The 27,489-nt window shown below is 39.4% G+C and overlaps 1 protein-coding gene across 3 annotated transcripts in view; it reads right to left on the reverse strand.

Annotated features, from left to right (window-relative positions):
- The window catches only part of DCAF6 (DDB1 and CUL4 associated factor 6), a 90,735-nt gene that overhangs the window by 50,122 nt on the left and 13,124 nt on the right, over positions 1–27,489 (reverse strand). For all 3 annotated transcript variants that reach the window (XM_031045010.2, XM_031045008.2, XM_031045009.2), the window contains exons 2-6: positions 23,843–23,904; positions 12,218–12,310; positions 10,124–10,309; positions 2,195–2,308; positions 915–1,050 (exon numbers count right to left, since the gene is read on the reverse strand). In XM_031045010.2, coding sequence (XP_030900870.1) covers positions 915–1,050; positions 2,195–2,308; positions 10,124–10,309; positions 12,218–12,310; positions 23,843–23,904 — 591 coding nt within the window. The remainder of the gene's footprint in view (positions 1–914; positions 1,051–2,194; positions 2,309–10,123; positions 10,310–12,217; positions 12,311–23,842; positions 23,905–27,489) is intronic.

Raw genomic sequence — 27,489 nt, forward strand, 5'->3', positions numbered from 1 at the left:
GCTGCCAAATGTAGCACAAATGGAAATTTTGGAATCTAAGAACATTTACACAGTAATAATACATATCTATATCTATACACAAATTAGGAAGGAATTCATTATATGAAGTTTTGATAATTTAGGACACAAATTTGCTACACAAAATGTTGTTTAAAATACTATTTTTAATTTGAGACATAGTAATACTGTCCCTTTCTCTTCTACCACAATCATCAACAGGAAAACACTGCGAGATGACCGACTGTGTGACACAGTTTATTTGCATGAATGTGTGTGCAGACCTATGTTTATTAATTCATGTGTCCAAACACTGATCATACATTATAAGAAAGAGATATGTCAGAACTATGTAACACACTTTTGCTTGCCACCCATATCTTATAAAATCCCTGGATAAGCATCTGAAGCGTTTGTAGCTCTTCAGTGAAATTATGCTAGATATAGCAACAACTACTGCAAAGCTAAGCGTATTCCATGATATTAAGACCCCATCCCATAAGAAGCAACACATTCAAGCATGGCAGAGTACAAGAATATATGGACTTCATTACAATTCAGGTGGACGGCTGTAGGCTGCAATCACTAGCTTTTTGGAATCTTGGAATCACACATTTCAAGACAAGAGAAGAGACATTATCAAAGGTCTTTTTCTGCATTCAGTATACAGTGTATTCTAAGATGGATGAAGAAATTTAAGTTTACTTACTTGAAGATTTCTCTATTAGCAAATATTAGAGTGAAATTACTCTATCATTACAAAGCATAGTTCTCAGAGAAGGAAGCTACATTTCATTTGGCATATTACATTTCATCATCTATTTTGGGAAAAATATTCATCATCTATTTTGGGAAAAAAGAACAGAAGCTGGAACTGCAAATGGTTATAAAAGCTTACTGTAACGTAAGATTCCTACCTGTTGCTCTTGTACCAAGCATTCGTCGATCATATATTCTTACTGAGCTGTCAGAACAACCCACAGCAAGATAGTACGGGACTGGTGGGCAGATAGCAACAGAAGTGGCAGCACGACGACAGTTTATTAAAATATCCTGGAACAAACAGAAATACAGTGTTCAAATAATGGCTCTAAATATGTGAAGTGTAATTCTAATTTTTAGTTCTGGACATTTAGTCAACGAGTTTTTAAGAAAACTAGTTCTGGCCTTGTGAAAATAGATTGCAAATATGTCAGACAAAAAAGCCACAGTAGAGAAGGAAAACGATCAGAGAATGAAATATAGCATGGGATCAAGTAAAAAAGCAAACAACAAAATAGATCAAGTCACAGGAAAAAAAAACCTACAACAAAAAAAAACACCGAAACAAAACAATATACATTTAAGGATAAGCATAACAACCACAGATTTATAAACTAGCTCACACCTTGGATTTTAATATGGAAATACATGTAACTGTTTTAGAAGAGTAGAAGTAGTATAGAAGAGTACCAAATATGTAGAAACAGTATAATTAATTAATACTTAAATAAATAAAGGATCAGAATAGATTTAATCTATTTAGATTTAACAGGCAATTGTATTGAGGAAGAAAAAAAGAAAGAAATCCCTAAAGTATATAAATGTGCACAAAGCTGAGTAAAATTAATTTTGAGTAGGAGTACATCCTTTGGCACCAGTTTTTCTTCAATATTAAAACTATTCCTGAAACCCAAACACAGTGGACACCACCAATACCTTACCTTCCAGGGAGTAATACCAGTGACTAATATGATCTAGTACCATTCATTACCAAATCTTTTCTCACACAGGAACAAACGATGCTTAAGAACACAGAGATGCAGATGATTTTGAAGGCTCATTTTTTGCCTCCAAATCTACACTTCATAGTAACTAAAGTAAACCAGACCAAGAGATTTAATTTCAACTAGAATTCTTTCTACCATATCTGAAGCCTCACACTGAAGTCCGTAAATAAAAAAAAAAAAACAAACCAAAAACCAAAAAACAAACAAACAAAAAAATTGGGAGATATTAAAATTAAATAGATTAAAAAAAAAGTAGAAAGAAAAAAGACTCCCCAAACTTTTTTTGTTTCTCAGGAAACATGTTGTCATCTCCACCAACGACCCTGAAATCTATTATTTCTAAAAGCCTTACCAGAATTCATATCCTATGTTTGTATGATGTACAGCTCTACATTTAGGTCATCTTTATTAAAAGATTTCACTCTTACATCTTTACAATCTTCCTTTGTGCAACTTGTTTTGATTCGAGTATCAAACCATCTTACAGTGCCATCTTCACCACAAGAGAGGAAAGTATAGGGATCATTTGGTACTGTCATAATCTGATAAAAAACAAAGGATTAAAAAAAAAAGGTATTAATACTTCCAGAAATACCATTAATTTGAAAATAAAAACATCAACATCTTGAGCATCAGTAAAGACTGAAGCAACTATGACTCAAGTCAAACTTTCTATTGAAATAAAGAGGAAAACTGAAAAATTGTTGATATTTCTTCATTTTCAAGAAAAGGTTTGAACTACTGAAATTAAAACAAACTATGGAATTTCACACAAGAGTAAGCATTTCCAGGTCAAAATTTAGATATTTCTATTATCTTTTAATAAGAAACACACATTTACTGCAATCAGGTTTCAGATAAGTAATCAATTTGCTGCAATAATTTAACAGAAGCTCAGTTTATTCTCCAGCAACTAACAGAAGACAGTAACAGACAAAACCCTCAGAAATCAGAATGGCATGAAAATACTAGATGGCTTTCATTTCCATTGGGCCATTCCTTTACATTCAAACTAGTTCCCTGATGCACTGTGCATTAAAGGCAGTTACTAACCTACCACCTCCCTGCACTTTTTTATTTAAATTTATTTTTACTTCTTAAGAGAGCATGGCATTGCACCATTTTCCTGACCTCAGCCCTACTCAAACTGGGGAAGAGTCAGATGGAATCTCATATGTATGGCCTTACCCAAGAAGGCCTCCTTCAGATAAAAATAAGTAAGCCATAATGTTAAAGCTGAATTCCACAGGCCATTTACAAGACATCATACTTTCACACTCTAAACACAAGGCAGAGAATGCTGCAGAAACTAGAAGTATTTTTCTTTTTATACACTTCCACTACTATCAGTAACTTCATAGAAATTTATAAAGTACAAAAATCAGTATTAGTGTAATATGCTAATTCAACACAGAGCAAATGAGTGATTCTTTAATACTTTCTTATGTGATTATTTATTCCTCACTCCCCCAGTAAAGGTAATCTATAGATATCTGAGGTAAAATACAGGTATCTGTAAATCCCTACCTAAAGTGGGATTGCAAATGTAATCTCCACAGGGTTCAACATTTCTTGTAATACTTAGTATATTAACTGGAAGACTCACACAGCCAATCATTCACAGTCTAGGAGGTTCCTCCAGTGCATTGATGATAACTTCTTAATGCAAATGGTGGACAAACCAACTAGGAGAGGAGCGCTGCTAGATTTAGTACTCACCAACAAGGAGGGGCTGGTTGAAGTGGTGATGGTCAATGGCAGCCTTGGCTACAGTGACCATGAGATGGTGGAGTTTAGGATCCTGTGTGGGAGGAACAGAATACCTAGCAAGGCCACGGTTCTGGATTTCCGAAGGGCCAACTTTGGCCTGTTCAATCAACTGCTAAGGGAAGTCCCATGGGTAAGGGTACTAGGCAGTAAAGGGTCACATGATAGTTGGTCAGCATTCAAGGACCACTTCTTCCAAGCTCAGGATCAGAGCGTCCCAATGAGTAGGAAATCAAGTAAGTGATCTAGGAGACCAGCGTGGTTAAACAAGGAGCTGCTGGGAAACTCAAGTGGAAAAGGAGAATCTATGGGTTATGGAAAGAGGGGCTGGCCACTTGGGAGGAATACAGGACAGTTGTTAGAGGATGTAGGGAGGCAATTAGGACAGCTAAGGCCTCCTTGGAAATTAATCTTGCTAGTCGGATTAAGGACAATAGAAAGGGCGTCTTCAAATACATAGCAAATAAAACTAACACAAGAGGCAGTATAGGCCCACTGTTGAACGAGGTGGGTGCCCTGGAGACAGAGGATACAAAGAAGGCAGAAGTGCTGAATGCTTTCTTTGCCTCTGTCTTTACTCCTGCCGACTCTCCCCAGATTCCTGTAGCCCCAGAAGGAGTCAGGACAAAGGAGGAGTTTGATTTGGTAGATGAGGATTGGGTTATGGATCAGCTATGCAATCTGGACATCTATAAATCAATGGGTCCAGATGGAATGCACCCACGGGTGCTGAGGGAGCTGGCGGAGGTCATTGCTAGGCCACTCTCCATAATCTTTGGTAAATGGTGGGAAACGGGAGAGGTGCCTGAGGATTGGAAGATGGCAAATGTCACACCAGTCTATAAGAAAGGCAAGAAGGAGGACCCGGATAATTATAGACCGGTCAGCCTTACCTCCATCCCTGGAAAGGTGATGGAACAACTTATTCTTGACGCTGTCTCTAGGCATATCAAGGATGAGGGGGTTATTAAGAACAGCCAGCATGGTTTTATGAGGGGGAAGTCATGTTTGACCAACCTTATAGCCTTCTATGAGGAAGTGACTAGGTGGAAGGATAATGGTGGAGCGGTAGATGTGTTTTTTCTTGATTTCAGTAAGGCATTTGATACTGTCTCCCACAGCATTCTCATAGATAAGCTAAGAAAGTGTGGGCTTGACGATCAGGTAGTGAGGTGGATCAAGAACTGGTTGAAAGGAAGAAGGCAGAGAGTTGTGGTCAATGGCACAGAATCTAGCTGGAGGTCTGTGAGCTAGTGGAGTCCTCAGGGGTCGGTGCTGGGACCAGTGCTGTTTAATATTTTCATCAATGACCTGGATGAGGGAACTGAGTTTACCCTCAGCAAGTTCGCTGATGACACTAAACTGGGAGGAGTGGCTGACACACCAGAAGTCTTTGTTGCCATTCAGCGAGACCTGGACAGGCTGGAGAGTTGGGCGGGGAGAAACTTGATGGAATTCAACAAGGGCAAGTGTAGAGTCTTGCATCTGGGGAAGAACGACCCCATGTACCAGTACAGGTTGGGGGTTGACCTGCTGGAAAGGAGTGAAGGGGAAAGGGACCTGGGGGTCCTGGTGGACAGGAGGATGACCATGAGCCAGCAATGTGCCCTTGTGGCCAAGAAGGCAAATGGCACCCTAGGGTGCATTAGAAAGGGTGTGGTTAGTAGGTCAAGAGAGGTTCTCCTCCCCCTCTACTCTGCCTTGGTGAGGCTGCATCTGGAATATTGCGTCCAGTTCTGGGCCCCTCAGTTCAAGATGGACAGGGAATTGCTTGAAAGAGTCCAGCGCAGAGCCACAAAGATGATGAAGGGAGTGGAACACCTCCCTTATGAGGAGAGGCTGAGGGAGCTGGGTCTCTTTAGCTTGGAGAAGAGGAGACTGAGGGGTGACCTCATCAGTGTTTACAAATATGTAAAGGGTGGGTGTCAGGATGACGGAGCTAGGCTTTTTTCAGTGATATCCAGTGACAGGACAAGGGGCAATGGGTGTAAACTGGAGCATAGGAGGTTCCACGTTAACATCAGGAAGAACTTACTGACTGTAAGAGTGACAGAGCACTGGAACAGGTTGCCCAGGGAGGCTGTGGAGTCTCCTACGTTGGAGATATTCAAGGCCCGCCTGGACAAGTTCCTGGGTGATGTACTCTAGGTTACCCTGCTCTTGCAGGGGGGCTGGACTAGATGATCTTTTGAGGTCCCTTCCAACCCTCGGAATTCTGTGATTCTGTGAGAGAATGTGTGCTATGCCAAATCTTATTGCTGCCAAACAAGTTTAACAGACTGAACAAAGACATGGTTTTAATAACAATGGAACAATAAATGTCTAAGCTATGACTATTATTCCTCAATAAATTAGCATTACGTATGGAAATTAGTGTTTTGCACTACCCATTCACTCAAATTGATTGCATTACCGTAGTTGAGTTAGCCAGCAATTGTTCTTCAATCCACTAAATACTTCAAGCATTTCTACCATATTTCGATTCAGACCTTTCATTTATATAATCTACTTTATTCCAAGTATGTTGTTGAATGTGGTATTTTAACACAGTAAGCTCTTGTTTCTAGTAGCTGCATTTTATTTTTGTTCACACTCATACTATTTCACAATACACATGCAGTAGTGCTCTAGATACATCCACTTGCACAACAGTTTTTATACACAGTATTTAAAAACATACTAAGTACTTTATAAATGCATATACAGAAATAGAGAAATCAAGATGCAACGACTCCAATAATTATTATATTTATGTTCAATAAATGCACGTTATAGATATAAAACCCTTTTTCACAAAAAAATTGTTTTCTATTTAACCTTAAAAAATATATAGCTATATTATTATACTGTATTGAAAATATGAAGATAAGAGTTATTCATAGAAGTATATTCTTTCTGAAATGCCATTTACATGAAGGGCAATGAAAAGCACTTGGCTAAGTACAAATTAACATGTAATGGCCTTGTATAAACAATAAATTGTTCAGAAACATGTTTCAGGAATTTCACTCACCCTACTTATTCTGTTCTCTCCCAGAATTAAAAATAATCCCACAGTTCATAACCACTACACAAATTTCCACATTCCTCCATTTCAATGAATGTTTTTGTAACATCTTGAACTGTCACGAACTTCAAGTTTAAAGCACATGTCGTGGGTTCAGCAGTAGCAGTCATTTTTTCTCCTTCCCGGTAGCTGGTGCAGCACCGTGTTTTGACTTTCAGGCTGGGAACGGTGCTGATAGCACCTATGTTTTTAGTTACTGCTCAAATGTTTGGCCTGGCCAAGGACTTTCTGAACTCATGCTCTGCCGGGGAGGAGGGGAGGCCGGGAGGAAGCAGAGACAGGACACCTGACCCAAGCTAGCCAAAGAAGTATTCCACACCATAGCACGTCATGCCCAGGATGTAACTGAGTTGCCCAGAAGGGCGAGTTCTCTGGGGTGTTGGAGGAGGTATTGGTCGGTGCTCAGTCAGGTGGGGCGGGGGGTGAGTTATCGGTTGGCGAGTGGTGAGGTGTCATATTCTCTTCACTTGTTATTTCCTTTATCATTATTATTATTTTTGGTAGTAGCAGTAGCGATTTGTGCTATACCTTTGTTACTAAACTGTTCTTATCTCAACCCATGGGAGCTACATTCTTTTGATTCTCCTCCCCAGCTCCCTGGGAGTTGGGGGAGGAAGGGGGGGAGTGAGTGAACGAGTTGTGTGGCTGGGTTTAAACCACGACAGCATAGTATAAATTCAAGCCATACTCCCATTTAGAATTAATACCTCAGGGTAGATGATGTTAGCTTTTGTTATTTAGAGAATCCAATGAGTCAAAGTTCTGTATTTAATATTATTATGTGGTTACATACAGCTGGGCAGTAACAGCACAGTATCTCCCCACTCAGAAACCTCTCAGTGACAGCAGTGTTATGTCGGAAGCTGAAGTTGTATCTCAGCCATTTGCTTGAAAAGCCCTATTTACTCTACTACACTTTCATATGCCAAGGTTCAAAAGAAGGTCTGCTACCTCACACAGTAATACATGTATTTAATGTTCAAGTATCAGATTTATGACACAGTAACAGAATTGATAATCTTTATAAAGTACCTTCCAAGATACTTTATAAAAACCTATCTTTTCAAAGATTTTTTGAAGAGAGCTCAAATTTAGACAGGTTAAAACTCAGTGCAAAACAGGCTAAGAAAAATAACATCTAAAGGAGACATCATTATTAAAACAGTCAATGTCATACAGGGGTTTTGAGATTCCTCCTATTGACAGTTTTTAAAAACAGTATAAACAACCAAAACAGTATCACACTACTGACATTCAAAACAATACTGCCCTCTTGTTAACATTACTTGCTGAATAAAAGTCATCCCCAATACCACCATTTTGACTGTGCAATATAGCAGTCAAATGTCCATATTCTCTTCAATTAATGCTTTCAAAGGAATTTACTATATTTGTACAACTAGTTACTGTTCAGTTATAGCCATCCTATATGGACAACAATGAAATTTGCAGTTTGAATTGCAGGGCTGTTGGGCTCTCCATATTTCTTCTAAAATATTTTTCCAACTTGTACTGTCTGTTTTGACAAGTTTAATTTGTTGTACCCATGAAATTTATATTTTCTCATCTGGTTTAGTAGCTCGCACTATGCATACCATCATCACTGAGGACATCACCTTGCAAAGAGACAAAGGTCATTCTCATATTACAGGATACAAGCGTTACATTTTGGCATCTGTTACTACTCCTGACCCACAAGCACAATTGGCAACTGCCTTCATTGAATTTAGCCAGTTTGATCATTGGTTTGCAGCACCACCTGGTGTCAGGCACTTCATGCAATCAACCCAAGCTCAAGCAGATCAAAACTTAAGACACGCAGTGACTTCTCATTGTGATTTTTATAGTGTCACCAACCCTTTTATTTGCTGCACTCTGATCATCCCAGCCCATGACCCCAAACTTCACACATTCAAATCAACTGCTCTAATGACACTTCCACTACCACCTTTATGTCTCCTTCGCACAGTGTCCATAACTATTCTCCTGTTCTCAGACTGAAAACACAAGCTAAAAGGAAACAGAGGTACCACTTGAGCCAGTAAGTGGCTGTCCCTAAAGCCTGCAGCCAGCCAGCAAGGGGTTTCCCCAGGAAGCTACAATGCAATGCCTTCTCAACATGGTTGAGAAGTCTCAATGACTTCTCAACACAGACATTTCAGCTTTAAGATGTAGCATCTCTGTCTCTAGCTGTGCTTATAAGAGAGGTTTTATTTGAGATACAGAGAACTTGAAGAATCAGCTATATATAGTAAATTTCAGTGAGAACTCAGGCAGTTTGGAAACCATCAGGACTGATGCTACTTAAAGGAAAGCAGTTTCTCAATCAAAACAAATCTCAAAATAAAAACAGACAATGTAAGCCTGGGATCCAGAATCATATTTTGCAAAACTGTCTTAAACCCAGGCAAAACCAAACCAAAACCACAATTCCAGAAACATAGTGAATACTGCAAGGTTAGTTCAACTGACTTACAAAGTTACCCTGCAGATAGCACGTGTTTTTGACAACATCTTTGATGGAACACATGTAATTACAACCATAAGGATACTATGACTACATGATCAAAAATGGACTCTGGCCATTTTCCTTTTTCACACCCCCTAGGTTTTTTTAGCATAGGTTTTTAAATATTTTGTTCACTTAATATACCATAAAAAAGATTTAAAAGCTTACTATGAAATCTGAGCTCAATAGTTAAGAAAGCAATGCATTTGGGATTTCTTCCCTCTGTGTGTGTACTATGCTATTATTAAAACAAACAAATTCAAATCTGGAATACTTATAACCTGAGAAGGAAATAGCAGTATTTTTTCTACTTTAAGCATGGTAAGTTCTACAAGCAGCAGATTTTGCTGACATTAAAATAAACAGGTCAATAAATCTGATTATCTTCCTAACTTAATTAACACTTTGCTTCTTCGCTTAACTATTTATAAGAACAAAACTTGCAAGGGAGGATTGAAAACACTGGCTGTGAATTTACACAAAGAGTTAACCAGAATACAAATGAGAAATCACATAAAACTGTAAATACATTTTTCAGATTAAGTTATTCACACATGCTGAAATAAGCATTTCTTGGAAGAATCGTGAAAAAGGCATTGATGCTGAAAAGTTTTCTGGGGGGAGGGGAAGAATTTAAAACACAATCACTGTCCCCCCACCTAAAACCTATTTCAAAAAAGAAATTCACAGTACAATTTAAATCAGTATGGCTCTGCAGGGGATTCCTTCACTGAAGGTGTATTCAGCTATTATATTTGCAAAAAAATGGCACTACATTTTGGAAAGTCTTCCATTAAATTTACTCAACATATTTAGCTTTTAAATCCTACTCTAAGATATAAAAAAACAAAATCAAACCAAAACCCCCAGAAAACAAACAAAAAAGCTAAAAGAAAGGTTCTTTCATCCTCACTGAAATAAAGCTCTCAGCCATCTGGTTAAAATCCCGGGCAACAATACAAGAAAAGATATGTTCCACCTATCTTAAAATTATCATATACTTTTGTGAGGTACCTCATAGGTAGTTCCATAGTGGCACGTATACTGGCATTGTCTGTTGATCTCTGCATCTTGTTCAATATTAGTGTAAAAAATTACTCCATCTCCAGAGCAAGATACAATATGTTTGTCATTGGTGCATGGTAAGAATTTTGCACTAAAAATATTGGCCCTGTGTCCTGAGCGAATAGTTGTTAAAACCTAAGGAAGAAAGCAAAAAGAATGCTGTATCAGGTTAATATTTTCAAAGCAAATAACAAAGGGGAAAATAATATAGGCTCAAGTACCATAGAACATCAAGAATGTACAGGCTGCTAGTAAACTACAGTTTAATACAACAGAACAAAGAAGCTGGTTTTATACCAGCTTTCTTCTAAGAATAAGGTGGTTCTACAGAAGATATTAATTTATGCACTTGCACAAAGTAGTCTGCAGAATGGAAAGACTGGAATGCAACTCCCACATTTTGTAAAATGCTAGTTACATATCACATCAGGTTTTTTCCCAAGTAAAACACTGGTCCAGACTGATACTGCAGCCAGCCAGCATGTCAGGAGAGATTTAGATCTGAAATATCATGGGGTCAAGAAAATAAGACATTGTAATACAAGCCAACTTAAGTTTAAAAATTGATGGTACTCTTAAAAAGAGCTTACTTTCAGAGAGAGAGCCATATTTTTTACTTTGAAACCAGTCAAAAATAAATAAGCATTTACGAACATGGTTAAAGAATAATAAACTAAGACTAGACTTAGTCTCAGTGTCATTCATCTACAGTACAGCAGAGAAGCATATAATTTACTTAATCATTGTAGCTGGTTTTAAATGCTTTGTGATGATTCTTTGTATTTCCTAACATACTTCTTACTAGTCTACCAAAACTGTAAAAACCTGTGTACTAGTGAACATTTTCCTGTTACCTTATTTCTTCTATCTGCAGCATTTAAACCAACCATTTGTATTTTCACCACTAATAGGAAAAAGATAACTAACTTGTTTACAGTATAAAAATTACTTCAAAATTCCCACTCAATTCAAAGAAAACATGCAAATGAAATTTCTCTGCACACATCTAGTATTTCACAAGTGATATTTCACATCTTTTCAACAATTCACACACATATAAACAAAACAAACCATAAAAGATTAATAGTCTATCTATACAACCTGGAATATACACAAGATAAAAGCTGGTAGAGCTTTACTTCCAGTCAAAGCACAGCTCTTCAGGAAGGCAAAATTTTGTTGCCTTCCTAACTTTCTATTCAAACTCTCTTCCACCATCCCAGTCACATATTTGATCTCCCCCTTCCCCATTCACTTTCTCAGCATGTCTTCAAGGTTTAGTTCTCAACCTCTGAGAAAGTGTAGAAGAAAGGATTTCACTTGAACATTGCTGCACAGCATCCCCAGCACTGGAGAACACAGTTCAGAGCATCTGTTCTACCACACTATAAGCAGCTCCTCAAAAAGCAAAGTGTGGAACACTGCTACTATGTGGTGGATGCTAGCTGATGTTACTGGAAGCTATTCAGCTGCATCACAACCCATGTGAGTGCAGAAGTGGAAAAGCAGAGACCTTTACAATACTTTTCCCTTCATAAGCCTGCTTCCCCTATTCCAGTTCAAATTCTTCTTTAGCCACACACACACACAAGGCTATGTAATTTCAAATGGTAATAAAGTATTTTAATCAAGATTGGCACTTCAACTACATTACAGAAAGACAATGCGGTATATTACATACAGCAAATGCTAATACAATATTTTAAAACTAAAATGAAACAGAAAACAATTTATCTGACTATAAGATTTCACAAGAATGACTGAATCCTATTCCTAATTCTGACACTAATCTGTTGTGAGACCATGTCCCTGTTGTGCTAGACCATGTACCGTAAAATGGGATAATACCTATGTCACAAGGGATTAGAATACTAAGGCTTTAAAGCACTGTGAAGTTTTATTCACACTTATAAACACTATAAAGTGCCTGATGTTATCTTTGTCAGGTAACAACTAATATCTGAAAAATACCCTGAAAAATGGCTTAATATCTTGAAAAATAATCTTTTTTTAAAACTATTGACTATCCAGAAACAAGCCTACCTTTCTGCTGTAGGGATTACTAATTACCAGATTGGTGTCATCCGAACCAGACAAAATATACTCTCCTGTATCATTCCAGCAAATTGTGTTCACCTGTGTGAATGAACAACAAATTAATTTAGACTTACATTAATTTGATTTTCAAAATATTAAATCATTAATACCCATCCAACACTACATAATTAGGAGTTAACAAATTCAATTGAAATGATGTTGTTTCTAAGCAGCTAGCACAAAAGTACAAAAATAAATTGTGTGTTTTTAAAACAAATTGATAAGGGAATCAATCAATCACCTGCTTCACCTCTGGCATCTCAATACTTCCACTGCACCTGAAAAGTCTATCAGGTAAATTAAGCTTTCCCAGAAAGGCCTCAGTAGCCAAAATTTTACATATTCAGGTGCTTTAATGTTTCAAATCTAGTCCACAGTTCTCTAAATTTGAACTGGAGGGCATCACAATGCTCTCCTTACTGTATCTTCACCATACCCAGATTGTGAACATCCATTTTGTATACTTTTCAGTGACCACACCTTCTCAGGGATTATGTGAAAAGCACTGCAGAATCCATCCCAGATGCCTTTTTGAGAAGTGTCAATATGCTGGGGAAAAAAGAATCCTACAGAGAGGTATGGAATTGCATTGGGAGAACTTTACAGTATATTTCCTTATCAATTCTCCTTTTTACAGGACTGTTTAATAACGTGTCAATGAAATAAAGCTGTAAAAGCACTCAAAATCCAGGAAGCTCAGAAAGTATCCTTACAGTAACATGAGTTCAAGCAGCAGCTCATGCACAAGCACCAAAGACTGCAGGCATGATCGTTATTATTTCAAGTAACCTCTAAAATAGCTTTACATGTCAAACTGCAGCCATCAACATCTTCTGTTGGCTATATTCTGCTGGCAGAATAACTGCCTCAGGGCAATGTATCAGAGTGAACTACATAATTAGTTAATATCCCTCTTTGTTCTTTTCTTATGCCTTTTTTTGATTCAGATGTCTCACTCTGAGCCCAAAAGACAAAAATATTTTTGTTCAAGATAAATACACCCGTTTTAGTTACAATTTTAATCACAAGTTTAGTTAGGATCCTTAACAAGGCAAAGTTGCAAAATCAGAATTAGCTTTTTTATGTGGATCATATGGACAACATCTTGACATTGAGTAGCTTTAAGAGATCTTTGTATTACAACAGATATGCCTATGGCAGAGTTAGCTCAATGCTCAGCAGCAGTCAAATAATATTAGGATTCATTAGGAAATGCACAGAAAAGCAAACATCATTCTGTCAGTGTATACACATCCATGCCTAGCAAATTTGTGCCTTCCACACTCTGCAGTTTAGGTTCATATCCCCACTCCCATATTCTCCATTTCTATTACTGACCACGTGAAAAGAGAAATTACAGAAATTAATTACTAGGATGATCATAGATATCAAACACCTTTTATTGCAAGAAGCAACTAATTTTGTACTACTCTGAGGGGGGGTTATGACAGAAGCGTATGAAATCATGAATGACATGGAGAATGAAACAATTTTCTGTGGGTCTTTACAGTACAGGAAATGAAAGGCCTTCAATAAAACCACCACATGGCATTTTAATAAAACAGGAATTCATTGTCATGGAATGTCCTAAACACCAGAAGTGGGAAAATATATATATTCATCAAAGAAAAACAAAAAACAATCAGGAACAAAACCACAACTTTCACTTCCCTCTGTCCACTGAAGTGTGACATGTTCTCTAGAATACCCTTCAAGACTATCTGCTTGTCTCAACTGTTTCAGCTTTCCTCAAAAATTAGTATCGATCACTCAGGACCAAGTTTTCAGGCTTGACTGAGTATTCATATGACCTTGCATGGCTGTTTTTATGATTTTATAACCCTGGCTGCCAATCATGAAGAACCATGCATTCCACTAGCCCCCAGATCCATCTGCCACTGAAGTAAGGTGTCCTGTCAAACACAGCACAGTACTACAGCTAGTGCAGACACAAAACCCAAGGAAGTTCATTTTCATCTACATTTCCTTTCAGGCAGAAAAATACTACCATTGCCCTAGAAAAACCCAAAATGCTGATACAAGGATACAAGAATAGAAACAAGAGCAAAACACTAAAAAAACAAGGAAGCTGCTAAAAAAATAAAAAATATGATGTAAGAAAGAAGAGCTAGCAAAAAATGAAAAAAATAAGCAGGGTAGGTGTGTGGGTATGCGTGCAAAAACAAAATCTGAAGGGCAGGATAGCAGAGAAAGCAAAAGATGGAAAGACAGGACATAATTATCTAAATTACAGCATCACAAACCTACACAAGACATCAGTCATTATCCTTCTAAATTCTGATTTCATTGCACTGATTGCCTCAGTTGAGCAATTTCAATACACCCCACCCAGGCTAAAGTTGCTTCAGAAAAAATCCTGAAGATGACATAACCAAATGTATACTAAAAGTCTATAACAGGCTTTTTATTCTGTACCAGATCACCTTCCCAACATTACTGTCAACAAAGTCTTTCACTGGATTAAGCCTTGGGTTTTTTTTGTCGGGTTTTTTGCTTTTTTTTTTTTTTGTTTGGTTGGTTGTTTCTTGACTTTCTAGTAAGTAGTCAGTCAATACACCACATTTCTCGGTGCTCAGTACAACCTATTGACAAACACTGAATAACCCCAATAAACATGCATAGGGAGCACTAAAACCAGATGCTCAATATGAGCAGATTTCAAAAAAAAAAAAAGTTCTTGTGTCTCATTCCATTGTAGTAAACCCACTATTAAAATACACTGTAAAATAAGGATCAACTAGAAAACTAGCCAAAGGGTTATTCCATATCACAGCTTGTCATGCCCAGTATGTAAATCTGGGAGGAGTCACCCAAAAAGGGACTGATCGCTGCTTGAGTTCAGGCTGGGTATCGGACAGCATGTGGTGAGCAAATGTATTGTACATTACTTGTGTTTTCTGAGCTTTCATTTCTTCTTTTATTGTTTCCTATTGTTATCATTATTGTTGTTATTGGTATTCTATTATCATTATATTTTACTTTATTTTAGTTATTAGACTGTTCTTATCTCAACCCATGGGTTTTACGTTCTTCCAATTCTCCTCTCCATTCCACCCTGGAAGGGGAAAGGAAGCAGGGGGTGAGCAAGCGACTGCATGGTACTGAGCTACTGGCTGGGTGTAAACCATGACAGCCACCCTAAAGGAGATGTATGGCACATAGGATATTTGTTCGTTACTGAACTAACTGTCTATGTACAGACATGAGAAATTATTCCTCCAGATAATATTTTTTCCTTTTAAAAGGTAGTATTTGCTCATGTTAAAGGCTCCAAACACCAATGCGTTCCGCAGTTCCACCTTCCTCAGCTTTCACGGGAACAGAACTGGGAGAAAAAATAAGCAACACATTTACTCCAATTTGATATAACTTAAAAGCTGTTTTTCCCTCTATCTTCCTCCCATGTCATCGCTCCTGGTCCAAATTGATTCTATTCCAACATTTCTCCCTCGGATTTAGCAACTTCATACAGAAAGCATTTCACCTAACTCTAGATTTCGTCATCATCACAGAATCACAGAATCCTGAGGGTTGGAAGGGACCTCAAAAGATCATCTAGTCCAGCCCCCCTGCAAGAGCAGGGTAACCTAGAGTACATCACCCAGGAACTTGTCCAGGCGGGCCTTGAATATCTCCAACGTAGGAGACTCCACAGCCTCCCTGGGCAACCTGTTCCAGTGCTCTGTCACTCTTACAGTCAGTAAGTTCTTCCTGATGTTAACGTGGAACCTCCTATGCTCCAGTTTACACCCATTGCCCCTTGTCCTGTCACTGGATATCACTGAAAAAAGCCTAGCTCCGTCATCCTGACACCCACCCTTTACATATTTGTAAACACTGATGAGGTCACCCCTCAGTCTCCTCTTCTCCAAGCTAAAGAGACCCAGCTCCCTCAGCCTCTCCTCATAAGGGAGGTGTTCCACTCCCTTCATCATCTTTGTGGCTCTGCGCTGGACTCTTTCAAGCAATTCCCTGTCCATCTTGAACTGAGGGGCCCAGAACTGGACGCAATATTCCAGATGCAGCCTCACCAAGGCAGAGTAGAGGGGGAGGAGAACCTCTCTTGACCTACTAACCACACCCTTTCTAATGCACCCTAGGGTGCCATTTGCCTTCTTGGCCACAAGGGCACATTGCTGGCTCATGGTCATCCTCCTGTCCACCAGGACCCCCAGGTCCCTTTCCCCTTCACTCCTTTCCAGCAGGTCAACCCCCAACCTGTACTGGTACATGGGGTCGTTCTTCCCCAGATGCAAGACTCTACACTTGCCCTTGTTGAATTCCATCAAGTTTCTCCCCGCCCAACTCTCCAGCCTGTCCAGGTCTCGCTGAATGGCAACACAGACTTCTGGTGTGTCAGCCACTCCTCCCAGTTTAGTGTCATCAGCGAACTTGCTGAGGGTAAACTCAGTTCCCTCATCCAGGTCATTGATGAAAATATTAAACAGCACTGGTCCCAGCACCGACCCCTGAGGACTCCACTAGTCACAGACCTCCAGCTAGATTCTGTGCCATTGACCACAACTCTCTGCCTTCTTCCTTTCAACCAGTTCTTGATCCACCTCACTACCTGATCGTCAAGCCCACACTTTCTTAGCTTATCTATGAGAATGCTGTGGGAGACAGTATCAAATGCCTTACTGAAATCAAGAAAAAACACATCTACCGCTCCACCATTATCCTTCCACCTAGTCACTTCCTCATAGAAGGCTATAAGGTTGGTCAAACATGACTTCCCCCTCATAAAACCATGCTGGCTGTTCTTAATAACCCCCTCATCCTTGATATGCCTAGAGACAGCGTCAAGAATAAGTTGTTCCATCACCTTTCCAGGGATGGAGGTAAGGCTGACCAGTCTATAATTATCCGGGTCCTCCTTCTTGCCTTTCTTATAGACTGGTGTGACATTTGCCATCTTCCAATCCTCAGGCACCTCTCCCGTTTCCCACCATTTACCAAAGATTATGGAGAGTGGCCTAGCAATGACCTCCGCCAGCTCCCTCAGCACCCGTGGGTGCATTCCATCTGGACCCATTGATTTATAGATGTCCAGATTGCATAGCTGATCCATAACCCAATCCTCATCTACCAAATCAAACTCCTCCTTTGTCCTGACTCCTTCTGGGGCTACAGGAATCTGGGGAGAGTCGGCAGGAGTAAAGACAGAGGCAAAGAAAGCATTCAGCACTTCTGCCTTCTTTGTATCCTCTGTCTCCAGGGCACCCACCTCGTTCAACAGTGGGCCTATACTGCCTCTTGTGTTAGTTTTATTTGCTATGTATTTGAAGACGCCCTTTCTATTGTCCTTAATCCGACTAGCAAGATTAACTTCCAAGGAGGCCTTAGCTGTCCTAATTGCCTCCCTACATCCTCTAACAACTGTCCTGTATTCCTCCCAAGTGGCCAGCCCCTCTTTCCATAACCCATAGATTCTCCTTTTCCACTTGAGTTTCCCAGCAGCTCCTTGTTTAACCACGCTGGTCTCCTAGATCCCTTACTTGATTTCCTACTCATTGGGACGCTCTGATCCTGAGCTTGGAAGAAGTGGTCCTTGAATGCTGACCAACTATCATGTGACCCTTTACTGCCTAGTACCCTTACCCATGGGACTTCCCTTAGCAGTTGATTGAACAGGCCAAAGTTGGCCCTTCGGAAATCCAGAACCGTGGCCTTGCTAGGTATTCTGTTCCTCCCACACAGGATCCTAAACTCCACCATCTCATGGTCACTGCAGCCAAGGCTGCCATTGACCATCACCACTTCAACCAGCCCCTCCTTGTTGGTGAGTACTAAATCTAGCAGCGCTCCTCTCCTAGTTGGTTTGTCCACCATTTGCATTAAGAAGTTATCATCAATGCACTGGAGGAACCTCCTAGACTGTGAATGATTGGCTGTGTGAGTCTTCTAGCAAACATCAGGGTAGTTAAAATCCCCCATGAGGACTAAGGTATGTATTCGCGAGGCTACTTCCAGTTGCCTGTAGAAAGCCTCATCAACTCCTTCGTCCTGATCTATAATCGTCCTGGTCTATAATAGACTCCCACAACTGTATCACCCATACTAGACTGTCCCTTAATTTGTACCCACAGACATTCCACTTGCTCCTCATCTGCCTCTGGACAGAACTCAATACATTCTAGTCGCTCTCTCCCATAAAGAGCAACTCCACCACCTCGCTTTGTTGACCTATCTTTCCTAAAAAGGACATAGCCATCCATGACCACATTCCAGTCATGTGAGCTGTCCCACCATGTCTCTGTAATTGCCACTAGGTCATAAACTTTAGAGTGCACACAGACTTCTAACTCCTCCTGTTTATTCCCCATGCTGCGTGCATTGGTGTACAGGCATTTCAGGGAGCGAGCAGAGCACACTGATGGCACCCTTGGGAGGTGGAAGGCCTTTTGGTCTTTATTAATAGTAGAACAATGCTTCACTAGTTCAGCTATGACCCCCTCGCACTTTGAATCTAACCTGAAGCACTGTGAGTCAGCTCTGCTAACTCTTATCCTAGTACCCTTTTCCACCTGCGGGACTGGGTCTAAACTATCCTTTCCCACAAATGAAACAATAGATTGATAGTCCTCCCTAGTCCGCCATCCTTCAAGCCCTAGCATGTTTCTCTTGGGCTTGTCCCTAACAGGCTCAGTTAAATCCCCTCCCCCCTTCATATCTAGTTTAAAGCCCTGTCAATAAGACCTGCTAACCCCTGCCCCAAAACCCTTTTCCTCCTCTGGGACTGGTGTATCCCAGTTGCCACCAGCAAACCAGGTGTCTCATACAGCAGACCATGACTGAAAAATCCAAAACCCTGCCTATGGCACCAGTCACGCAGCCATACATTAATCTTAAGAATCTTCCTATTCATCTCTTCACCCTTGCTTGTAACAGGTATGGAGGCAAACACCACTTGTGCTCCAGACCCTTTAACCAGCTGTCCCAGGCCCCTGAAGTCTCTGTTCATTGCCCTTGCCCTCCCTGTAATAATTTCATCACTGCCAACCTGAAAAACCAGCAGCGGATAGTAGTCAGAGGGCTGCACCAGATCAGAGAGTTTCTTTTTAACATCTCTAATCTGAGCCCCACGTAGGCAGCAGACTTCCCTGTGGGATGGATCCGGTCGACAAATGGGCCCTTCTGTTCCTCTCAGAAGGGAGTCACCCACCACAATTATTCTTCTTTTCTTCTTGGTTGGGGAAGTTCTAAGGCATGGGGGTGAGTGACAAGCCCTAGGTGACTCACTAGATAGATGTACCTCTCCATCTCCATTTACCTGGCCCTCTAGTTCCAAGACCTCATACCTGTTAATTCAAGGGCAACTGGGAGGGAGGAAGGGATTGCGAGGGTTTTCACTTACCTCTCCGAGGAGGGACCTCCCTCCATACATCCTTGTCCCTTAAGTTCTCTCCTTCTGTCTGATGGTAGGAGGGAAGGGGATCCATCACTTGTTCAACCACTTCCCTCTGCCCCTGCCTTAGGGTGTGGCTCCACCAATCTATTTCACTTTCGCATTCCCTGATGGCTCTCAACCTTTTTACCTCCTCCCTCAGTTCAACCACCTGCCTGAGCAGATCATTTATTTGCTCACAGCGAACACAAGCAGTGTCACTGGCTCCCTTCAATACAAGTGCCGGGCTCAGGCATTCGCTGCAGCCAGAGACCTGCACGGCCGCATGTCTGCAGGAAGGCTCAGTCTGGATACCCACATTATTACTCACTACCGCTTTTGATCGTGTTGTAACCATGACCTATCTGGTCAATCGATCCGTCTACGTCTCTCCACACAAATAAGCACTCCTTCCCCTCCTGAGCTCCAGGCAAGTCCTCTTGATGAGGCGGTTAGCCCATTTGACAGCCCACTTGCCTACCCGCGCAAACTGCCTCGACCCTCTCTGTTTGCCTGCTCTGTTCACCACATTCCTGGTCGCCGCGATCCCTGGGTAGGTTTTTAACCACTCGCAGCTGGTGCCATTCCTCCTAGCTCCACCCCCCCGGTGAGTCAGCCTCTCGTGTAGGCTGAGCTGCCGGCTCCTGGGCAAGTCCTGTTGAGGACTTGGGGCTCCCTCCTCAGTGGCTCTTGTTGCTCTGTGGTGAAGCTCCTGGACGCTGATCTCTCCCCGCTCCGCTCTGGTGTTGCAGGCGTCCTCTCTCCAGCTACTCACCTCAGCAAATCACCTAACCCTAACCCTCATCTTACGCTTCCTTTACAGTATACATGGAAAATGGCAACTTCTGGCATGCATATGACCTCACTGAATTGGACAATGTGAATCTTTCAACAAGATCCCTGGGAGGCTACAGGTAGACATCAATGATTCAGGAAACTAATTTAATTACTTTACATACTATTGCTAGAAACTGGGTCTTCAAATGAAGCGGAAAATTGTACTATTTCAAAGACAATAGTACCTAAACTCAAGAGATTAAAATACTCAAAACAAAAAGGTACTATGGTAATACTACTGCTACATAAGCACATACACATGAAGTAATTAATAGAACTATTCCTTACAGAAATACTGTAACTAAGTATAATTATGTATAGTTGTATTTCCCACAGGATCTCTCTTTCGTGTAACATAGATCAAATGGCAGGTAGGAAGTTGGAATTTACTTTTATCCTCAATTAGAAAAAAAAATTTCTTGCCTTAGGTTGTCCACCGTGTCCAATTACACAGCTTGCTTTGTATAGAAAATACAAGTCACAACTTATTCCACAGAAGAATGCAAATGTTTTTAACTTAAAAACACAACCCAACATCCCCCCCCCAAAAAAAAACTAAGCCCTACCCTCCAGAAAAACACAACCACACCAAGGTAACCAAATCCAGAAACACCTTATGAAGACACCTATGGCATTCATTCCTCCCATATGAAATACATGCTGATTCAGCAACTGGGGAGAGGGGAAGACATTAGTCATGATCATTTACCATTGATGGCATAAATATTTTAATCAGCAAGAGCATTGTAATTTCAATTACTTTTATTTCACTGATTTTTTTTTAAGCAAGAAGTAAGAAATTCTACTGAATTGTTGTTGTCTATAAAAGATTATTCAAAAAAACCCCACATAGTAAATGAGGTAAGAACTCCTAACACCCCGTTCTTTAAAGGTGGATAGTTCTTAGCAAATTTAATTTATAAAGACAGTTTTCTAATTGTAGCACTATTTTAAACACCTACATATACTGCTACAAGTTCACAATTAAAACATTTTCCACCCACTAAAACAATAAAGTTAGGCCACATTTTAAAGCATACTTTAAAAGCTAATGCAGTCAATTCAAAATGAATTTTCAAATACATTATCCACCAGGTAGGGCCAAGCAATACCAAACAGATAACACCAAATTTGCAATCTCTGTTACATAACACAGAGGAGGTTAACTAGAGACCCAATTCAGCCAATTTTTAACTAGCAGCAAGGAATTACTATTGTCATGTCCCCTGTTTTACAGGCAAAAATGACTATTTTTACAAAACTAAGAAAAAATTATTAAAATCCCCAACCAACTTCAGGAAAAGCAACTTGAAAAATTTCAGCTTCAGTATAGAAAAGAAATTGTATATTAAAAAGCACTGTTACAATCCTTAATACAAAACCTGATAAATAACTTTCTATACATAGAATCATGGAATAGTTTGGGCTTGAAGAGACCTTACATTGCCATTCTTAAAACATTTCCTGAAAAGGACTGGGCAATTCATGCTTTGATTTTGTTTTAAGTCAAACACCATCTGTACCAGAACATTAGACTTAATGGTAGCTAGTACAACAAAAGCAGCTGAATTTTTACATACAGCAATTCTAATCCTTCCCTTTTCCAACCTTTGTAGTCCCTAAAAAGCATATATAAGTCAAAGATCATACTCCTGATCTCAAGTCAAAAGGCTAGATTTTATTAACACTTTTCCTTCAAAAGTACTGTGCTAATTAACAATTACAATACACTTTAATTTAAACCTACAAGTGCAAGTAACTCAAGATAAGTCTTTACATTTGAGCATCTTCTGAAATACACATTCAAGCAGAAACTTTACACTTTTTATAGCACATCTAGTATCCTTTCAGTTTTCAGGTATCTTGTACAACAAAGACAATGCTTTAACCATCAAAAATTTCTGCTCTTTGCCCAAGACAATATGCCAATCTCTTTGCCCTGTACCTAGTAGAATATGACTTTCAGTATTTGGACCACTTTCAGTAAGTGCTTAAGCAATATTTCAAGTTATGCTATTGCCTTTCAGGGAAAGCTTATTTTCACAGAACCATAGAATGGTTCAGGTTGGAAAGGACCTTAAAGAGCATCTGGTTCCAGCCCTCTGCCATAGGCAAGGATGCCTCACCCTAGTCCATGTCGCCCAAGGCTCTGTCCAACCTAGCCTTGAACACTGCCAGGGGTGGAGCGTTCACCACTTCTCTGGGCAACCTGTTCAGTGCCTCATCACCCTCACAGTAAAGAATTTCTTCCTTATATATAACCTGAAGTTTCCCTATTTAGGTTTAAACCTATTCCCCCTTGTCCTGTCGCTACAGACTCTTCATAAAGGATTTTATCCAGCACACTTGTAGGCTCCCTTCAGATACTGGAAGGCTGCTATGAAGTCTTAATGCAGCTTCTCTTCTCCAGGCTGAACAGCCCCAGCTTTCTCAGCCTGTCTTCATATGGGAGGTGTTCCAACCCCTTATCATCCCTGTGGCCCTTCTCTGGACTTTCTCCAACAGCTCCATGTCCTACTTACGTTGGGACACTGCACACAGTACTCCAAGTGGGGTCCCACAAGAGCCGAGTAGAGAGGCAGGATCACCCCTTTGACTTGCTGTGGTGCTCCTTTTGATGCAGCCCAGCACATGGATGGTTTCTGGGCTGCAAGCACACACTGAAGCCAGCTCATATTCAGTTTCTTATCAGCCAACACTTCCGAGTCCTTCTCAGGCTGCTCTGAATCTCTTCTCTGCCCAGCCTGTAGCTGTGCTTGGGATTGCCCTGACCCAGGTATAGGATCCTGCACTTTGCTTTGTTGAACTCCATGAGGCTGGCACTGGCCACCCCTCTTGTGTGTCAAGGTCCCCTCTGGATGGGAATTTTGTATTTCATTGTTTCTTTAAATTAGCATGAAGTACTTGATCTGCTCTTTAGACGTGGAGAATAAATCATTCAAAATACTAACACAGCTTTAAAGTAAAAAAAAAAAAACATATATATATATCTTAACATAGCACAAAACTATTAAAGATTCCATTTAAAGATTTAAGGTGAGTTCTAACTGAAAAGATAAACATGTGTTTTCCTGGCACAGAAGATTAATTCATTCAGCAGTGGGACACAGTATTAAGGGACAGGAATGGTATTTGGTTTTGCTTCAAAGGTAAAGTTTCAGATGTTTAAGAAGAAAAATACCATGAGAATTCAGATGTAGGTCTCAACAAGCAGTGTTTCCTAGCTCAGCTTTGATATATGGTATTTGTACTTTTAATTTGAGGAAATACTACTGTAGCAACAAAAATCACAATTTAATATCTTTTAACAAGCAAAAGTGACTTACACATCCATCATGCACATTCAAGGTTGCTTCAAGTTTTAATCTTTGAATAAATTCTCTTCTCCCTGTGAAGAAAAACACTAATGATAAACTCTTAAAAAAAAACAGTAATACTGAAGAAGTAATGAAGACCCTGCTAATAGGTACCAATGGGCAAAAAACCTAAACAATAAAGAACCAGAATACAAACATAAATTTTGAAACAGTTCATATGGTTCTCATTTTACAAACAATAAGACAAGCATCACATTTGCTAGCTCTTCCACCACCTCTAATAATAAGAATGCAGAAATGGCAAAATGATCATTTCACAAGTTCACACAATGAAGCTTCCTCTAAAACTAATAGTTATCAAGCCGAAAAATAACCATTTGGTTAACTTAGCTGAAAGCAAGTATACCAGTTCAAGAAGTATGATTTTTTTTGTACTGGAATATAAAGAAGAATGTGTTTAAGTCTCAGGTAGAAAGTAAAATGCAGTTTTGTAATTTCAGCAAGGAACTGGAAGTTGATCTTCCAAGCATTATCTATAATTCAGCATCTCCTCTTAAACTACAGAAAACCCAACTTCAATCTCATTGTTAGTGTTGTGTTTTGAAAAGTAAAACTGAAGGCCAGTACCCTTCCATTTGATACATACTTAAGGGATAAAACACAAAGGAAACTTTTTGAAAGGTGGCGTGAAACAAAGGAATGAAGGAGAAAAAGGAGATCTACACATGCATATTGAGTAAAGCAAAGACCCAGGAACTTTACGTCCTTATTCCTTATATACAGGCTTACTTACCACTGCATTAAAACCACTAATACACTATACAAATGAAGAAGGAAAAATAAAGTATATTGGAAACACTGTAGTCTTTCATGAACCATATGTTTAAACAAATAGCTTCAACTTTCATTTAGAGTGCCCTCATTTTATGAAAACAGGTTATAGTGAACCTAATAATTCCCAGAAAGCACTTTCAGAAAATAAAAATACTTACTATAAACATAAACTTTTCATTTAAATCCTAAATGCACTTAAACTCAAGGACATTATCTCTTTGCCTTGTGTTTGTACAGCTCTCAAAACAAAACTCCAGGCATTAGATTGTAGGCCTGTTAGGCGGCACTATTTTCAAATAGGAAACCTACTAAATTTACGCAAAATTAACCTTCTTGCCTTCCTCTGACAAAACTAGAGTCAGGGAAAGAAGAACTACAAACAGAACTCTCTCCACATATGAAACCCCTACAGTTCTGAACTTGTCTTGGTTTGGCACAAGGCAGAAGCATTTCAGAGCCCAGTATCACCTCTGGCACTGTAGCACAAAATTGAAAAAGTAATTTCTCCTCTCTCCACTCGTCTCCTCTTAATACCTTTTATTCATCACATATACTCGCAGGACTGAAAAAAAACACCGGATATCCATACCTGGTCCCTCACAATCACAGACTGCCACAGCACAACCTTCAGACTGAGAAGCAGGCATTGAACATCCTTGCAGCACTCCTTCGAAGACAAGGAAACCCTTCAAGCAGTACCAACTCCCACAGGTACACCCGCACCTCATCCAATGCTCATTTAGCTTTCCCTGCTTGAAAAGGTATATTTTGGAACCCAGTTTTTGCTGGAACTATAGAGGGCACCTCCAAAGTTCAAAACTGCTCATAATACACCTCAAGTACCATATTACATAAGCATTATAATTTGGCAAAATAGTTTTTCATTTTTAAGAGGAAGTACAACTGGGTGAAATGGTCATAGAGTGCTTGCTTTTAAAACACACATAATCTAGCTTTAAAAAGATAAAGAGCATACTCTTTTATACCCCATTTTATAGACACTGAAACTGTGATATCTCAGAAGTACTACAATTTCTATTAACAAGAAAAGCAACCATTAGAGAGCCATTAAAATAACGATCTTAATCTTACACACCATGCACTACAAGCAAGAATGCGTATATTCTTGAATTGGGAATATATCTACATAGTTCACTACTCTTTACCACTGCTCCTTATCAATTTTTCCCCATATGGGACAGATTTTGAACTTAGGTCCTTAATAGTTGGTTTATCATACTTTTCATTTAAACCCTACTTTTTTATTCAACCGATATGTGTATTTTCAATAGAGGATCCTATTTGCAGATCAATTTGATTTCTACAACACTTGCTTGTACGTAAATGTGAATACTGAGGTGGGAAATACCACTTGCTGTATGCTTAAATATCACTTTGCATAATAGAAACCTAAAAATTTGCTTCCAGGGTGCAAGCAAGAAATAGTATATGTGCTCTAATCACATCTTGAATTGCAATATTTATTTATGTAAAGAAGTCTATTGACAAAATTAGATATGAGCTAACTTCTTGGTTTAGTTAGATTAGGATTTTTTGGTCTTAAGAACAAAGTAGCTATACAAGTTGCATTAAATGTTTACATTGGAATACAGACATATAGTGTCTCTTATACTTTCACTCCTCCATTTGAAACATGAAAAAAAATAGGATTGCACACACTCGCATATGTAATTTGTTACATACACGGTTAGTTATCATGTGATTACTATTTATGTAAGTACTGAGGGAGGAAATAAATATAAGCAAAACTACAAGCAAAAAACTAGGCCAAATTCAGTGAGTTTCCTTATTCCCTGAAGTGAAAAGAGGGCAAGGGTCAAACAGCTTAAATGCTTTGCCTCAAAGAACCTTCCTATATGTTAAAGTTCTAAGACATGATAATACAACTGAATGGATTGATTCTAGCTTATCATTCAAAAATATAACCACCAGATCCTGAATGTTTTTATTTCTAAAATAAAAAACAGAACTACTCAAACTGATCTGAAGAAAATACTGTCTTAAAAGTTGAGTAAAGTCAGTAAATCTGTGTTCTCTGTACTTCAGCAATTACTTCCACAAGTTCATAGGTTTGGCAAAAAAGCTCAGCAGTTAAGTACTAGAGCTTTCTGATATTTGTGTCACCTGAATATTTTTGTCACTTCGCCATTATTAATCACATTTAAAAGAAATAAAAATACAATACTGCTTTTAACTGCTTTATTAGTAGGCTATATTCTCTTTTTTACTCTTCATGTGCATCAGAACTTACATTGCTAGACTTTCTAACAGTCAAATTCTCTACACCAAGGACTCCTCTCTCCCAGGTGACAAGAATCTTCACAATCCTTAATTCTCATTCATCTAATCTAGTGGCTATTTGTTCCCTCCACCTCCCATTGAAGGCAGCCCTCCAGCGAAGATAATGGAAGAGACCCAGACCTTCGACAAAACCCTGTGGAGTACTTTTTTTCTTAAAAAATCAGCATCAAGACCTCTGTCCAGTTGTGTGTCCTGTCATTCTTGTGTCTTCACCTCCTCCCCATATTATGTATAGGCTCTGTAAGAGCCAGAAACTGTTTACTTTTCCCCTTAACTACATGCCACCAGAAATGGATAATTTAATTATGTGAGGATGTTTCAATATGTTATTTCATATATTCAAATAAGGCCTGGGATCAAGTGCTCAGTCTGTCACCACCAAGAAGATCTCACTGGACAGTGAAACATACATGAGGCTTGCTTTGAAATTGCTGTGGTGGTGTAACTATCAACAGGAATAAAATAATAAAAGCACTGTTGAATTTCAAATGGCAGTGATG

The sequence above is a fragment of the Melopsittacus undulatus genome, chromosome 2, assembly GCF_012275295.1.
Source record: "Melopsittacus undulatus isolate bMelUnd1 chromosome 2, bMelUnd1.mat.Z, whole genome shotgun sequence".
In the NCBI taxonomy this organism is placed as follows: domain Eukaryota; kingdom Metazoa; phylum Chordata; class Aves; order Psittaciformes; family Psittaculidae; genus Melopsittacus; species Melopsittacus undulatus.